Genomic DNA, 18,401 nt, shown 5'->3' with positions numbered 1-18,401 from the left:
GCATTTTAGCTCCTATTTTAATCTCTACTTTATTTATGTTAAAGTAGATGCTAATGTGGGACTAGGTTCTGTAGCGCTTACAAAGGGATACACTAATAAATAACTTTTTTTAATAACAAAAAAATAAATAAATGCTAAAGTTTTGCCGATACCTAATATGACCGATGTTTATGGTGGATAATGTTAGCAAAATATGCTTGACAATGACTACTATTTCTCTTACACAATCCTGCCTTGCTATAACACAATACAGACTTAAACTATATACAGTTACTGCAATAAAAAGTGGACTTCATATATTTCACCCAGCATAGCGACCCATCCACTCACACCCTGAGCCAGAAACCTTTTAATAATAACAAGCACCCCAAAGATAAAATCCTGCAAACGCGCTTCTCATTCTTCCACTGCTCTTCATTCCCTGTCCATCATGGGGAATGATAAGAAAACAAGAGTATGTACTCACATCGCTAAAGATCAACTTTAATTCGATATGAAGCCAAATGAGTTTCAAGCTGGATGTGTCTGCGTGTGTTTTTTACCTGCTGCTTGTGAATTTACTGTTAGAGGGAAGAATCTATCACCACTGACTTCCCTGTTTTGTGTTGATGAAAACAGTATAAATCTGTGTCAGTCAGTGTTTCTGTGCCTTTGTGTGTAATTGTGTGTGGGTGTGGTGTTAATAAATGGAATTGTAGCATACTGCTAGGATGATTTTGTGAGTATGTGAGTTTTTTATTTATATTCTCTTAGCACCACTTTAATGCCTTCTGCTGCTTGGCAGGTGGTGTTCCAACACAGGGTGGGATATATAAATGACAACTGATCATTCAGTGCACGTAAGTTTTAACGTCCAACATTCTGTTCTGCTCGAACAACCAGAGCAAAAACATGCAATTTACTGTGGCAGCAAAATCTTTTTTCTTTCCCGTTTTTTTGTAACACATCTAGGAACCACTTCAGAAATAACGATGCAGGATATATATAACGGCTATTTGCACAAAGAATCTTAACCTTGAAATTCTGAAATACTAAAAAAAAACCAAGATTTACACATTTCCTGTGTCTCCAGTGCTTTTACTTTTTGAATGTGTTTAAGTGTCAAAGTCATAAAAAATATCGATACAAAGTGACAATATGTTTTTTTTGTCATTTGTTTAGTCTTTGACTCTACTGTTATTGCCTTCATCAGATTTCAGATAACACCAGGATGATGTACAAACATCAGATTGATCAGTACTGGTACTTACTGAGGACATCAGAATACCAGATTTTCTTAATTCCCCTGCTCATTTCAACTTTAAAAAATGCCATGCTGCGCAAATTATACATACGATGAACCAAATAGGTGTCCATAGAGCTACAAAGCCCAGGAGCCTAGACTTACTGTTTTTTGCAACTTAATATAAGAGATTATAAAGATTTTTTTAATTATTATATATCCCTGTATAAAAAAATGATATTTAACTCCTCATCACAGCTGTCTCCTGTCTAAACTTCTGACCTCCAAACTTTCACAAACAGCATTGCACATATATATATATATATATATAATCTTAATGCTACTCAAATTCATAGCTTTCTCCAGGATTTACAATTATTAAAAACTAATTTGATGTAACTACGTACACCTACTACTTAAAAATATAATATTTTACCGCATACATCCATCTTCAAACTTACTTTGCTACTTTGTTGATAACAGGTGCAAAGTTAGTAGGTCCATACAGCTGCACCGCCCTCAGGCTCTGAAAATAAGTCTCCAGGACTCCCTCGATGCCCACACAGTTTGGATTATCATTGTCACCATTCTGCAACAAACAGCAGACATTGCCCTTATGAAGTATGCAGTGCACATATAGTGTATATTAAATATTATACACAGGCTGGATATGCTGGTGTCAGCTTTGATAAAATCAAATCTATCTACATTTAACTGATTATAATCTGATTAGATTCATCACTGGGTGATGAATCTCATTCAAAAAGAGAGTACACACATTTACAACCTGAGTCAGTTTCACTCTTTAAACTAAAAAACTGGCTACATTCTCACATAGCTGCCCAGCTCCGGCACAAACAGCAAGTATCCAGTTTTAAAGGTTTCAAAAACACATACAAATGTTAGGAAATGCACTTTCTTCCTCTGTCCTTGAAGCATTCATCAACATGAAACATGAGCACAAATAGATATTTTCTATTCAAAGTTTCCACATCATGTCACATTTTTAAAGAAACCAGAAGGACAAAAGAAACTTCTTCTTTTTTTTTTTTTTACTACCTGCAAGTCATTTTTGACCAGATTTGATGCCTGAGACTTGTGAAACTGGAGTCATGGCACTGCGTGTTATATTCTGCACATTCACCCTTTTTTTATCAGTGATGGAATATTTTAACTAACACTGGAGATGAGTTACATGTTATGTGGACATCAAAATACTACTCCTTTGTCACTACTACTTCACAACACTAACTATAGTCACCCTGAAACCAACAGCAGATGGACCAGTGTTAAAGAGCTAGCAAATGTTAGCTAATCCGCTCTCATCATTTTTTGTAAATGTTTAAATGCTAACTACTTTCTTGTCCTTTTCCTTGCAAACAGTAATATTACACAGGAACATTCCAACCAGTAACATAGTAAATAATACATACAACAATCTGCACTTTTCTCCCATTCTGGCATATGTAAACATCACCAGCGCACTGCTGTTTCAGTGGTTACAAGGTCCAAGAACTTCAGTTGTTCTTTTAGTTTTTTGACATATGATCCAAAAATGCATGGTTGGAAACAGATGGGAAACTGTCAGGTCTCTGTTCCTGTTATTAACCAGTTTTAACCAGCGTGACGAAAGGCATATGGATAAAAATGCCAAATGTTAAATCACTTTGATCAGCCAGATTCCCCTTGCCAACTTTTTATATGCGGTGATTGCATTCACTGCAGTGTCTTTGGGGGGAAAAAACATTTTTTAATGGAAAGGACTGTTGCCCTTGTGGTCTTCAAACTGAAAGAGCTAAAACACTCTGGATCATAAGAAGTGAGATCAGTTAAATGCTGCAAAGAAAAATGAATGCATTTTTTTTAAGTAGTAGTTATTTCTAAGAAGTTTTCCTATTTTTTTAAAAAAAAAATCCTGCAGTTGTCCTGTCTGTTGAAGCACTTCTGTAAGACCGCAGCAATCAATACTTTCACAGCACAGGTAGGTACTTCAGCTTCATAGCCACTGATTTTTTATTGGTTTGTCCCCTCGGGAGGGAGCCGGGAGGAAGTGGAGTGGATCCTGAGAGATTCCTGCTGGCAGGCAGATGAGCCAACTTCTCAACTTGTACAAACAGCTGGTGTCACGGCCGCATCTTCTAGTCCAGCACACCCTGCCACAGATGAACTGTGCATATTTGCCTTCTACATTTAAACTGTGCGTGTGTTTCTTACCAGCGGGAACGCGTGGGAGATTTTGCCATCGGGGGGCAGCTTAGCACCGAAGCCATAGGCAGGAAAGAGCTTATCGCTGTCGTAGTCCTGGATAATTTCTCCCACTGCTTTCAGTGCCATGGCATATGCATTCATTTGGTACGGACTCATATAATGGAGGGAGGTGGGCTGGGATGGGTTACCTTAGAAGAGGAAACACACATGCACACACAGCACAATGTGAAGTGAACAGTGCCTCCTTCTCTCTGGGTTGTTTTCATCTGTAAAATACAAGCAACACTAAATCACCAGTGGAAAACTATGAGATGATCAATGCCAAGAAAATACCATATGTTTCATCTCCTTCTTTCAGGTTTTCCCGATGCAGCAAACAGAGACAGGCTATGGCTGTGATGAATTATGTAAAGACTTGTGGGTGTACCAGTAAAATCTGATAGTTGCAGGGAAAGAAGACACTTTTTATCTCTGGAAAATCAAAGACTCACGGAAACAGGATTTTGTATGGGGAATTAAGGAGTTTATGCAATCATGCTAAATGTCTTAAGAAATTGCATTGGTATTGCTAGCGCTGTAATTATTGCACACATATAAAGATTGCAGAATGTGACTAAAAGACAGCTCTTTCTTTGCCCCCTTGGGATAAGGTGGTTTGGACTCTCTCTTCCATTCTAAAAAGAGTGCCCTGCTTTTAAAGGGGATGAAGGGGAGGGGTATGGGGGGGTGATTTGATTATCCACGACAGATGCCTGCTCCCCACACACCCACTGATAATGTATTCCCCCTAATCCCATCAAGCTCCCAACTGCGCTGCAGGTGCACCTCTGGCCATGAAAATACCAGACACATTCACCATTCCCTGTGCACGTTGCACGGTTGACTGCACGTTCCATCATGTGAAAATAAGAGCCTTAATGTAACAATCTATCCAGCACCCACCATCAAGAAGTTGAGTATACCTGCCAATGAAAGGTGAAGGGTCAAATTATATTAGGGAAAGAAATACCTTTGCTGTGTCTAACAGCAGAAAGCACAGTTTCAGACAGAGGAGACTGCAGTTAGGAGAAAACACGAGGTGATATAACTGAATAGCATGCTAATTAAGTAGCATAAAGGCACATTTCTCATATATCATTTCCCCAGCAAGAGCCAATCAAGCTTCGTGCTGAATCCAGACTTCTGTTAAATACAGCTGATTTGCACATTTACCACCACTTCCAGCTTAATGCTTTTAAACTAAACTGTTTTAAGCTTGTACAGTTTTGTCAAGAGCACCTGGAGTAGAATATATTTTTGATTGAAGCATGGGAATCTCCACAATGCTCACAGCAAAAGAACAGACAGTGTAAAAATGCTTTTTAACATCGTCACAAATAAATCCACATATGTCTGTTTGTCTGTTCTTCTCATCTTTTTACCTGTCCATCTGATCTACCTCAAACTTGGCAGATCAATTGCGAGGGACTACATAGTTTGATTAAAAGTAATAGTGAGTGTTCGGAAGGTTACTTTTATAATGTATTCCACTACAGAATACAGAATACATGCCCCAAAATGTATTTTGTAACGTATTCCGTTACGTTACTCAATGAGAGTAACATATTCTGAATACTTTGGATTACTTAATATGTTATCAAGCTTTTTATAACTACATGAATGTACTATTGCTGTGTGATTTATTACTATTACTGAAGGTTACTCGCCATACCAATACCAACTAGATTTTTAAATCTTAATATAATATTAATATTAATATAATCTTAACATAAATGAGTAACAGTAGGTATATAAAACAGGTCCGCGGCCGCGAACCGTAGTAAAGGGACCTCTGGCGGGTTCTGTGTCGGGCTCGTAGCCGAAAACTAGCTTTACTTTGTTGTCTGGGTCAACTTTGCTAGCGAGAGACAGAGAGAGGCGTTGAAAGGCTGCTCCAACTGAACTTATTGTTTTGGAGGAAAACACGAACACAGTGTACAGTCGAGTCTTAATAGCTTACTTACAACTGGACTATACTGCCCACGAGGCTAAATTCTTTAGGGCTATGCCTGTAACACTCTGCCTATTGCCTTCATATTAAATCATTTTTTGAACAATAATTTAAAAAAATATTTTGTCACCTCATTGTGCGGGCCGCAAGTAGCGGTGACATGGGCCGCACGGTTGAGCATTAGAGCCTCTTAATGTGTGTTTTGTTTGGGTTTCCACCGGCGTGGAATTACCAAAAATAGAGAGGGGACAGCCTAACATATGAAACAGGAAAAGACTGCCGTGTAATCCCTGTATTTCAAGAAAGTAACTGTATTCTGAGTACCACCTTTTTAAACGGCAACTGTAACGGAATACAGTTACTCATATTTTGTATTTTAAACACGCAACAGCGGTACACGTATTCTGTTACTCCCCAACACCTGTAATAGTTTTATATTTTGATAACATGAGCCCCTATAGGACAGCACTTAATGACAGTGGCAGCCATCTGCCACAAGTGATGGAGAGGAAGGGAAAGAGAAGCATAAAGAGCACAAACAGAACAAAAACAAGTTTAAGACATGCAAAGGTAATATATATAAGTGTATGGGGAGTGAATGGAGGGGGAATGGATGCTTACTGGATAATGGGAAGCCTCCATTCAGCTTTAGCCTGTAGCAGCAGGACCATCATTAAGGGATGGTTAATGGTCACCAATTCCAGCCCTCACTATAAACTTGATTAACAAGTACAGTTTAAAGCTTTATTGCTGTCTCCTAAACCCAAACTGGAAGCTGTTTCCACTCGAAGTCTGTACTCAGAGGGTGCGCGTTGTCCCACGTAGAGTACCAAATGCTTTCTTAGCATCTGTTTAAGACAGGATGCTTCTCATTTTGACGATATTGTGCAGATAAAAGAAGGCAGTCATAGTTCTTTGTTAAATATGGAAGTTAAAGGACATGTCCTAGCCAAAATGGACTCCAAGGTTCCTGGGAGTAGTGCTGGAGGTGAAGGTAATACCATACAATATAAGTAAGTTCATATTATTATTAAAAAACAATAATAATGCTATTATGCAGTAATATTTGCAGTTAGGAAGCTAAATTGAGTGGGTGATTAGATTTGGTTAACGTAAGGAATCGAATCCAGTAGAAACAGCTGACCTGCGCCAAACTACAGATTAGCAGCACATCATAACCAAAGCAAAACAGACTGTAGTCACAACATACTGTGAAGTATTGCTTTGCAAATGCTTACATGAGCTTTTGAGCATACCAACAAGGGCAAAACCAAAATATTAAGAATAAGTTCATACCATGTACCCTACATTAGTTTTGCTTGCTAGCATGCTAATAGGTGCTACTTAATAGGTGTAAGTGCAGAGGAGTATTTTCCTGGGAAAACCAAAGAATGGCACAAACATTGTATTTAAATTTTTTGGTAGGTCAAAAAAAAGTAATATGTGCACACATCACAATAAAGCAAAATGGTTGTGAGGCAGTGACTTACCATTAGACGCGGTGAAGTCTATTGCCACAGTGAAATTGAGTTGTGTTCTGTGGTAAATAAAATAAAAAGAAACATGAAAGAGTAACACGCACTTTAGCCCACTTGACAAACACTCTACAAACCCTTCGAACACACAACTCTACCAACACGACGAGCTGTAACTCGGTCTCGGTAACTAGCTAATTAGAATGGAAGGACAATATTCCCTTCACCATCTTGAAGCGCTAATTAGATAAAACAAATAGAGCTGCTAATTAAAAGTGAATGAACTGAATAAATTAGTTATTTACAAATAAGATTTGCAAACACCGACTTCCTCAAAGCTTCACCCTTTCAAAGCCAATATGAGCTCAGTGTGGTGCTCAGCATGATGCTTTTGGGAAACATAATCTTGAGAGATACTCGCACAAAGACACAAACCCTCAAAATGGTGGCTGTTGACACTCACTGTGAGCGCGGGCTAATTATTATTCTACTCACCCTCCTCGGATGAAATCCACAAAGGTATACTCAGACTCCACTTTGAAGGACAGCAGTGTTACCTGGCAAACACACACATACCAAAACACATACAGAGCGATAAACAGAACAGGACGGTGGGAGAGGGACCAGGGCCAGGCAAAAAAAACTAAACAGGTGGCCAGCCGGTGAAAAGAAGCAGATGTAAGAGGTGATGATACCTATACTATACTATATGATTCTATAAGACATCAGTAAATAGCAATACAGAGGAAATGACAGGCAGTTATGGGTGACGTGGGTGCACTCACAGTTCCAGAATTGATGTATTTCTTTTTTTTGCCTTTCTTCTTGGGATTTAAAACCTGCCCGTGACAGAAAGAGCACATTAGTGATGATGAGTGCCTCCATAAAACCACCTTATAGCTTAAAATGAAGTGCAAAAATGAACATGAATAATTCAGCAGATTGCTGATAATGGTGGCAGCCTACAAATCGATCTGATGTGTGTATAGAGAATTGAGAGAACATCCGTGTGCACGTCCGTCACTATAAAGCTCATCAAAGAACTTTCTGGTTTTTTCTCTCCTTCAGACCACGTGGTTTTCCAGTAATTATGTTGCAACATTACTATTAATTTGTTTGGCTGGAACAAAGTACATCTTTACTGAGGAGATTTGAGTAAGCTGGGGGCAATAATAGATTTGTCAGTTCAGTGTGCGCTTGTAGATTTTTCCAGCAAAATAATGCAACACATTTATTGGTTTCTATTTTATTTGTGAGTGTGTGTGTGTGTGTGTGTGTGTAATGACTGATATTATTTATTTCATGGCGTATACTGATGTAATGTTAACAGTGCATCCCATGGCTGATTAAAATCTGCTTGTCTGGACTTCATCACCTTTGACAGGAGCCACAGAGTCTCCACTGTGTTTTACAGTCAGCTACAGACACTCAGTGCTGTATATCTCTGCTGACCTCTTTCATGAATATTCACAACAACTTGAAGTGAAACTTTTAAATTTGGATGGTGTTACCACTGATTTTCAGCCCAGTTCTTGTGTAACTTGGCATACCTCAGCCCTTTCTCCCTTTTTCCCTTTCTTAGTTTCCTGGCATCCACCCTTCCACTGAGACCATTTCTGATGAGGATTTGGTGAAGAGAAGACGGATCTATGACGTGCCAGATGTATCTCTTAAGTCTTTGCTGGATTTTTTTCCTGTTTCTTAAGGACATGACTTTGTGATGCAGATATATTTTTTAGGTACGTCACTTCTTCTTTTGTCCAGCTTCCTCAACATTTTTAAGGACACACTGCACACCATGTCGAGGTATACCACAAATAGCCTATCAGCCAGTTTTTCACTAACAGCTCATTGTGAATCACCTTGTTGGCGCAAAAATACTATGTGTCAGGCTGTGCAATAGGGGAGTTTGTAGTGTAGTGCACTTGCTTCTATCATGAAGACTCAAATGGCACTAAATACTAGGAATGACCCAGGTGCATTTTTTGTGCTTGAATGATTCATAGGTCAGTGTTAAGTAGCTTAACAAACAAACAAAAAACTTTCTCTGAAAATAGTCAGGCAGGATTAAAGGATTAAAGGACTGGACTAAAAATGAGTGAAAAAGCTTCCAATGGACCACCAAGATGGTTCAGTTTGTTGAGAAAGGGACTCATATGTTAAAGGGCTAATATAAGGGCCCTGGTTTGATTCTACCTCAGGCAACTACCTGTATCATTGTGTGACAATCATATTATATTATAAATACCAGTTCTTTTGTGTTTCAAATGCATTGTGGCCCTTGCAAATGTGATGATACATTCTCTGTGCATTTATTCCCCGCAGAACCTTTGCTCAATAGCATAAAACTATAAGGAAGTCTAGCTCCTACAGTAATCTAGAAGTCTAGAAAAAAAACACAGTTGTGCAGTAGTACTTGTCCTTGTTACATACTCTGGAAATCAGTGCTCTTTATGCTAGCTGAACCCCCTCCTCTCTGTGATACTCTAAAATCAATGTACAAATGTGATGGAACTTGTTATACTGTATATATGAAAAGTGTCCTTTAGTGGGAATCAGTGCTAACCCCCTAGCTAGGAAGCTCTCTCTTTCAGGTAGGAATACAAAGTTAGCACAACGCAACCTTATAAATGTGAAAACTTTTTTTTAAATTATGGACAATAAATCATTACTGCATATGCTAAATCCATATATTATTGTGACAATGCCAAAGTCATAACAAGGTATGTAAAAATACACGACTTTGCATTTCCAATTACCTGTCTGTTTATATGTTCCGGAAATTATCCTTTCAGCTGAAGGTTTCATAACCTTCAGCTTCATTCTTTTACATTTTTTATTTCATTTTATTTGTTTTTACATTCATCACTTGAAATCCAATCTTTCAGTTTAGAAAAAAATTGTGCCATTGTGAGGGTTCGAGGTTGTTAGAGATTAAAATCACCTAAATTGGATTTGCGAGGTCTTTATATGATGACGGTGGTATGAAATAACAAGCCATCTCCATGTTGTGTCTCACCTCATAGACATTGAACTGGTTCTGCCCCCGAGACAGCTCTCTGTAACTGGTGGTGAACTCGCCGATGAAGTCATGGCTACAGCAGACAGCACCCACACAGAAAAGCAAGCAGGAACAAAATTTTTTTTACATAAATCGTTTTTTTCATCTGAGCTACAGAGCTATATATTTTTTTCTTTCTTAATAACTGTCAAATATGGAATTGTTCCTATTAATCTCCAAATCAGGCCTATCTGTCCTTGCAGCACAAGTTTTGTAGCACATTGTGTCAAAACCCCTCAAGCTCTTCACCACCAAGTTTGTCTCACAGACTGTAAACAAGACGTTTCACTCCCTTCTAACACGAGGGATCAGTGTGTGAAGGTGTAGTGAGTGCTTATCTGCGAATGCTCTTACCTTCCATCTCGATCCCAGTCATAGACGTCTACCTTCACAGTTCTGAAACAGACAAGCACATATTATTTTTGAAGGCCGTGGGTTTTTTGTGAGAAACTTGAACCTCAAATTATGTTTGATTGAATAAAAAAAATACTTTTTACGCCATCATATCAGGAGCAGATAGAGCTGATTTCAATTTCCGATTCCAGAAAAAAAATGAATAGAAATTTCCACATATAACATTGGAAGCATCATCTCAGCTTCATGAACAGCCAAATGTGCTGCATGTTGTTTGGCACCACAGCTAGCAGAGAGCTGCTTATTTATGATCTGCGTGGAGCCAATGACATTTTCCATTCAGTTGGTTGTTATGGCACCCTCCTTTTCACAACTAGGACAAATAGTCAGTTCCCAGTAAATTGCAGTGATTTTTTTTTTCACATTCAGTGAATGATTAAAACTAGTTGTGGTGACCAACTGGTCGTCCAGAGGTTGTTGGTTTCCATTACGAAGTAATTGCACAGGTCTCCCTGTCTCCAAACAACAGCAGTGTCATTTGTAACCTCAGATTATTCACACATTTCAAATTGTCTCAGTAAGCCTGCACCAATGAATGAAACTCAACTGGTTGCCGACCTTTTGTATCCTTGTTATAGTCCTATAGAAAAGCAAGTGCCTGTGTCATTCTTCGTAAGTGCCTTGCTGAATGGTGTTGGTGGCCATGGTCCTCCAAGGTGCTCTCTCAGTCAAACAGTGCAGGAACATATTCGAGGTTTTCTTTTTCCAGTCTGGGTTTCTCTTCTTCTGCCTTTGCTTCTCTTGCCTTAGATTTTTCCACATGTACAAAGTCATAGTCAAAGTCGCTTCTCATTATGTGTCCAAAGAATCTTGCTTTCTGACATTTTTACATAGACATTTTCTGGTCTTTGCTCTTTTTGAAAAGCTCTTCAATAGTCAGTCTTTCCATGTATGACATTCTCATCATCTGCTGACGAACCACTTCTCTGCTGCCTTAACCTCCTATGACCTGGCATCCACATATGTGGACATCACATTTTGGGTTGTCTAGACCAAAATACACAATTGTGCTCTACAAGGGCCTGATATCCACTTACGAGGACATTCCACTGTCCTATCGAAATTTAAAACAAATGTCCTCATGTGGATCTGATTTTTCTCAGAAACAAAAATCAGGTAAAACAAATCAGGTAATTCTTTGTTTTTACATTCATCAGGTCCCAATCAGTCCAAATAGCAAAGAGAAGTTAAAAATGCATGCCATGAAAGAGTTCGGGTCTTAGGAAGTTAATGGTGTCTACAGTTTTCTTATTTATTGTCCCAGCTCCATTTCCATACATGAAGATATGTATATAGTCATCAAGGAATCACTTTGACTTGAAGGAAATTTATCAATCATCTAAAATCTTTGCTAAGTCAAAGAAAGCTTTTTTTGACTTTGCAATCCAAATAATTTGAACTTATCAACTTGTTGTAATATGGAATTCTTCACTCTGATTTTAAATGTGGAAATGTTGATTCTTGAGTTTTCCTTGTAGTCACGAACAGTCCCACTTTTACGACTATTCATTTACGTCTATGACTGTTTTCTGCAGGTTTTCTTCAGATGTTGAAATGTTTATAGAATCAGTTACTAATATGTTGCACTTAAATTGCAGTCTTGCAATAAATATATAACTATTTGGAATTTCTGTTTTAAATGTATGAAGTCCTGGCTGGACTGTTTAATGTGAATTTCTGTGTTTTTGACATACTGTCACAAACAGGCATGTAACTGCCAATTTCACCCCATTAAGTCGCAAATTGTTAAAAGACTGATAGCCAATGACTCCATCTAATTCCAGTTTTATCTCCGTCCTAACAAAGCAAAGTCCCTTTGAAGACTGCAAATGACTGCAAATGGTCTCAGATCTGTTCTCTGTCTTTGAAGAAAAATATTTTAAAGGCAACAAGATTGAAAGTTTGTTGCACATGATCACAACAATTTTGTTTGTGCTGTGGTCTCCAACCAGCCTTTCCTCAATAGCATTAGCTGTAGCATTAGCATTACAGCAATAGCTGTAGCATTACATACAGCTAGAAAGTCTCAAATATTGATAAACATCACAAAACGTTATATATAAATCAACCGGCTTAAAGTGGTTCAAATATAAAATGTGATGAATTCACAAAAATCTGTCAGATTTATGACAGGAGTCCTTGTTATAGCAACGGTGGCACTGTGCATTTCTGTAGTCAGTGGCTTAACAAATGCTCAGCATGGTCCAGCATGACTGAATATGTAACACAGGGCTGTCTTCAAACTAGGTCAGTCTCAATAACACCAGTGCTGGTCCCTGGGACACCACGACCGACTGCTGGCATTATTCTGACCGCCCCAGCAACAGGCGATGTCATCCACTTGAAAGTCTATCTGTGCCCGATTGTTCTTACTTTACCCAGAGAAAACAAATAGCTTACAACATGGAAGATCTCTGAAGGTTTCTAAATAGTCATAAGATACCTCAATATTAAATTTGATCATGTTTTCTGACCTGTCATAGTCACCATTGCAGAGAGCTCTAACAGGAATGGTGAAGGACTGCCACACTGGGTTCAGTGTGTTCTTGATCACCTCTGTCTTGTGGCAGATGGTGAACCTGCAAGCGAAAAAAAACCAGCCATGAGGAACAAAAAGGGAAAGAACATTTATACTGCTCCTTTTGTACCAGTGAAGATCCCCCCACTAATCTCCCATTCCTTCTTCTGCAATTGAGCAAAAGGCATTGTAAGCTTTTATATTTTTTCTGTCTGCTTAAGTATATCCAGAGGATATAACAGAAGAGTTTTATTTTCTTCTCCTTCCTGTTTTTTATTTTATTACTACAAAAATCTCTCCAAGGCACAGCAGTCGAAGCGATCTAAAAACTTAAACAAATGTGACTTCTGGTGGAACTCGAGTCAGAAGTGTACGTGCAGCAAAGTTGATTTGTATGGAAAATAAGTGTGTGAACCAGATGTGACAATGGGTATTATTAAATGTGGTCTTCATATGAAACACCTTCACAGAACACCTTCCATAACCTTTCTTTTACTAATAATGTGTTTGTGTGCTGTTTCACAGTTGAAAGTAGCACTTATTGAGTGCTTTCTGCTACACAGCACCACTTGGGAATAAGTACTGGAAGTGGTTTGGAGCAACAGTCATTATTTTGCAGCCCCACAGGCTGAAGAGTGTTAAATTTTGTAAATGAAATGATGTCAGATCATTGCTGATGTCTTTCCTCCTTACCAGTGCATTAACACACACTTGAAAACTCCAGAGCTCCAAAATGACAAAACTTCTGCTTTTATATTGTTGCTCATGCTCACATAACCACGTTGCCACCACCTGGCTACTTAGACTCTTAATTCTTATGGAAACACTAAGGGTGTAGTTAGTTTTTTACACACTACTTCCATATTTTGAATTCAGTTCAATTCAATTTTATTTATATAGCCCCAAATCACAACAACAGTTGCCTCATGGCACTTTATATTTTAAGGCAGACACTACAATAGTACATACAGAAAAAAACCCATGACCCCCTATGAGCAAGTACTTTGGCGACAGTGGGAAGGAAAAACTCCCTTTTAACAGGAAGAAAGGGAGGGGCAGCCATCTGTAATGACCTGTTGGGGTGAGAGAAGGAAGACGGTAAAAGTCATGCTGTGGAATAGAGCCAGAGATTTTGGCGTAGAATTGTTAAGAATAACATCACGGTATAAGATGCCATGTATTACTGTTCATTACTGAGGTTGTATATACGTAATAATAATATGTCCTGGAATTTAAAGCTTTACAATCTCAAATAGGATGTGATTTTTTTGCTAATCAGAGATTTGTACCCCTATACATACATACATATTAGGGGTGCAACGATACTCGTATCAATATTGAACCGTTCGATACAGTGCTTTCTGCAATTACAGCTGCCAGTCTTTTAGGGTATGTCTCTACCAGCTTTGCACATCTAGAGACTGAAATCCTTGCCCATTCTTCTTTGCAAAACAGCTCCAGCTCAGTCAGATTAGATGGACAGCGTTTGTGAACAGCAGTTTTCAGATCTTGCCACAGATTCTCGATTGGATTTAGATCTGGACTTTGACTGGGCCATTCTAACACATGGATATGTTTTGTTTTAAACCATTCCATTGTTGCCCTGGCTTTATGTTTAGGGTCGTTGTCCTGCTGGAAGGTGAACCTCCGCCCCAGTCTCAAGTCTTTTGCAGACTCCAAGAGGTTTTCTTCCAAGATTGCCCTGTATTTGGCTCCATCCATCTTCCCATCAACTCTGACCAGCTTCCCTGTCCCTGCTGAAGAGAAGCACCCCCAGAGCATGATGCTGCCACCACCATATTTGACAGTGGGGATGGTGTGTTCAGAGTGATGTGCAGTGTTAGTTTTCCGCCACACATAGCGTTTTGCATTTTGGCCAAAAAGTTCCATTTTGGTCTCATCTGACCAGAGCACCTTCTTCCACATGTTTGCTGTGTCCCCCACATGGCTTGTGGCAAACTGCAAACGGGACTTCTTATGGTTTTCTGTTAACAATGGCTTTCTTCTTGCCACTCTTCCATAAAGGCCAACTTTGTGCAGTGCACGACTAATAGTTGTCCTATGGACAGATTCCCCCACCTGAGCTGTAGATCTCTGCAGCTCGTCCAGAGTCACCATGGGCCTCTTGGCTGCATTTCTGATCAGCGCTCTCCTTGTTCGGCCTGTGAGTTTAGGTGGACGGCCTTGTCTTGGTAGGTTTACAGTTGTGCCATACTCCTTCCATTTCTGAATGATCGCTTGAACAGTGCTCCGTGGGATGTTCAAGGCTTGGAAAATCTTTTTGTAGCCTAAGCCTGCTTTAAATTTCTCAATAACTTTATCCCTGACCTGTCTGGTGTGTTCTTTGGACTTCATGGTGTTGTTGCTCCCAATATTCTCTTAGACAACCTCTGAGGCTGTTACAGAGCAGCTATATTTGTACTGATAATAGATTACACACAGGTAGAGCAGGGCGATATGGCCAAAAATATTTATCACGATATATATTTGAAAATTTGCGATAACGATATAACCGACGATATAATTGATGCGAGACAAAATACAACTCCACAACATTACTAGCGCAAAAGGACAACCTTCCATTTATTTTCACTTAAACAAGAAGCTGGTTTTTATGTACATTAAAGCTTTATAAAAATGTAACAGTGCAAATGCAAATTCCTTGCTGAAAGTTTAACCAAAAGGCATTTCCAGTAGAAATGGGCTGACATATCCTGAGCATAACCATGTATAATATCCACTGAAGTTAGATGCTGCTTGCATTAAACTGCAGTGTGCAGACGTACGTTTGACTACATTCAGTTCCAGTTTTAAAAATACTCTAGTATGGTGGTATAATACCAACTGAAGTTAAAGAAGAGGTGCTTTGCAAGCATTAAAACTGCAGTGTGCAGGTAACGTATTTTTGCGGACTATAATGGGTGCTAGGCGGGATTACTAAGCATCCTTGCGAAACACAACAGAGCAGTGTCAGATATAAGTCATACTTTATTAACTCATTCGATTGCTTGCTCGCAATCAAACTTTACTCAACTCATTCTTCTATAAAACTGCGCTTCCTCCACTTCTGTACCATTGATTCATTAATGTTGAATTCTCTGCAGCTGCTCTATTCCCATGTTGTTGCAGTATATTAATGACTAACCTCGTATTGTGGATGGATTATCTCAGTTGTTCTCCTGACTGAAGTTTGGTCCGTTTACAGCATCCTGCCATGCGATTGCATTTGTCTCTAACCAGAACCTTCACGTTAACTTTTATTGAGTGGAAAAAAGTTAGCATTCATCCTGCAGCTTCACTGTTTATGCTATGCTAACATAGCTGTGTTGCTAGCGATCACGTAGCACATCATTATATACAAGCTAGCCCAACTTCAGTAACCCTACAAATGTCACTGCGTTTATCATAGCTAGCTGATCACGTAGCACATCATTATATACCAGCTAGTCCAACTTCAGTAACCCTACAAACGTCACTGCTGTTTAGTTTTCTGTCTTCATTTATGTTGGAAGTGATAGCAGAGCTGTACGTTTGAATTTTTTCAGAAATCTCTCAGTCAGAACATGCTATATCATGCTTAGGTAACTAGCGAAACTAGCGAGCTAACTTCCGCTAGCTTCCTGCTAACTTCTAACTCCGTTAAATGTAATAACTTTTGTTTTCATGGATGCCTGGAAGTTAAACTTCATAGTTTCACCTGGTAAAGCAGCAATGCTGATCGTTTTATTAAAGATGAAAGAATTTAGACAGTTTTTAACTCTCAGTGATGCTGCAGTGTTCGTTTGACCTGAAGCATACGGAGTTTAGGACCCAGATTACTCCCAGATTTAAGAGCATCTTAGTCCGACAAATACGACAATAACGACGGCCGCTTGCATGTAAAATCTGAAAAAAAAAAAGTCAAAATTACAGATCTCAATTGCAATTATATCGACGCGAGCGCTTGCATGCTCTCTTCTTGCAAAAATGTGCTTGGTCTGCTGTTATCCTGACTGGTTTAGGCAAACTCACCAGAATCAGTTCACCAAAATCGATCGACGCTGACAGTTAAGCGTGTCAAAGCGGCCAAAACTTAATTTTAGCAAAACTCTGACTTCTGGTTCTAATCGTTCAACTCCAATCGCAGCCACCTAGTGACTGTACTCGATACACATCCCGATTTAAATACAAAGGCTAACTGCGCAATTCTTCCCCGCTGCTCTTCATGTGGTCTTTGCTCTTCATTCTTTTTTTACTCCGCCGCTTATTCCTTGGTCACCTATCCTGATATCACTTTTCATTTTCGGCGGCCCGTTGCATGTGCCACGCGGGCCGGCGGGCGACGAGGTCATTTCAGTCCGGCCTCTACGCCCATAACATTATTTTATTTCACAGTATTAACAACAAATTTGTGAACTTTGAGGGTAATTATTTTTTTTTACCCCCCCATAGTGGGCCGCGCCGAGATAGCCGCCGCCGTCCCCGCGTCCCCGGAGGCCCCCTTCTGGCTGCCGTCTGTAATCGCGCATATCCATCAGATTGCGTGTAGACGCTCGTACTAATAGGGTCATCTATTATATTATTAGAGGTAACGCGAACATTATCTGAGGTAGGGTGGGAAACTGAGGACTAGAGTGTACCACCTGGTCGAGAGCTGTTGCAACGCGAGATAGGGTATGACGGTTGGAAAATCTGGCACAAAAAGTGAAAAGAGTTTAAAGAATAAATTAAAGCGATGGTATAGAAGTTTGGGTTTGAATAATTATGACGTAGATTAGACTGGTACTGTCCGTGTGCGCAATGATAAAATCGTATAAGTTATAGTGCTAATAGGCAGAAGCATGTGATGGAGAGACTGGTGATCAGCGAGGCACGGAACACTCGTTTATAACAGTGTTCATCGGAAATGCTAAGTGAGGAGGAAAGTGGATGTGATAGTCGCAAGTTGCCGGAGGCAGCACGGGGCTAGGCTAGGGGAAGACTAGGTGCATTGGCATAGAAGAAGTCTAAGTCTCCTGCAGGAATGGGTGAAGGTAATACGATCGCGAGCGAGGATGAATTTACAGATTATAGAGATACTAGTGTACATAGTGGCGATTTATAAGAATTCTTCCAGTACATTGTTTCAGCGGCGTCATAGTGAATGCATGCAGAGGTATGGAGTTGGTTGGAATGTCGTGAGTGGATTTAATAAATGCTGAAATGCGAGAAAGCGGCACAAATTGGTACGAGGTTGCAGTGACCGATAATCGAGCGAAGCGCGAGGATCAGCACGATAGACGGTTCGAAAGTACAGTAATGAACTGAGATAGAGCAAGGTCAAGAATTGCCTGCAGGCAGAAAATGGTGCTTCCTAGTCGTAGGACGCTCGTAGCTGGATCGTGAGCCGGAAAGGTGTGTTGACCACAAAGTGGGGAATGTGGATGGTCATCGATGTCAAGCGTATATGATACATAGAAGAGCAGTTGAATAGTACAACTGTGTTTTAAATGCCCCAGTAGAAAAGTGAATAAGCTACTTGAAATGGTTGAGTG

The 18,401-nt window shown here is 39.5% G+C and overlaps 1 protein-coding gene across 1 annotated transcript in view; it reads right to left on the bottom strand.

The window, feature by feature from the left end:
- The window catches only part of LOC102292140 (copine-9), a 35,347-nt gene extending 17,951 nt beyond the window's left edge, over window positions 1–17,396 (bottom strand). Inside the window, exons 1-9 of the mRNA XM_042212742.1 lie at window positions 17,310–17,396; window positions 12,845–13,035; window positions 10,311–10,352; window positions 9,915–9,990; window positions 7,681–7,734; window positions 7,391–7,452; window positions 6,911–6,957; window positions 3,437–3,618; window positions 1,684–1,811 (exon numbers count right to left, since the gene is read on the bottom strand). Coding sequence (XP_042068676.1) covers window positions 1,684–1,811; window positions 3,437–3,618; window positions 6,911–6,957; window positions 7,391–7,452; window positions 7,681–7,734; window positions 9,915–9,990; window positions 10,311–10,352; window positions 12,845–13,035; window positions 17,310–17,396 — 869 coding nt within the window. The remainder of the gene's footprint in view (window positions 1–1,683; window positions 1,812–3,436; window positions 3,619–6,910; window positions 6,958–7,390; window positions 7,453–7,680; window positions 7,735–9,914; window positions 9,991–10,310; window positions 10,353–12,844; window positions 13,036–17,309) is intronic.
- Window positions 17,397–18,401: the final 1,005 nt, after the last annotated feature.

This window comes from Haplochromis burtoni, unplaced genomic scaffold, assembly GCF_018398535.1.
Source record: "Haplochromis burtoni strain Fernald_Lab_line unplaced genomic scaffold, NCSU_Asbu1 Contig_390, whole genome shotgun sequence".
Lineage (NCBI taxonomy): Eukaryota > Metazoa > Chordata > Actinopteri > Cichliformes > Cichlidae > Haplochromis > Haplochromis burtoni.
This window is presented reverse-complemented; position numbering and strand designations above follow the sequence as displayed.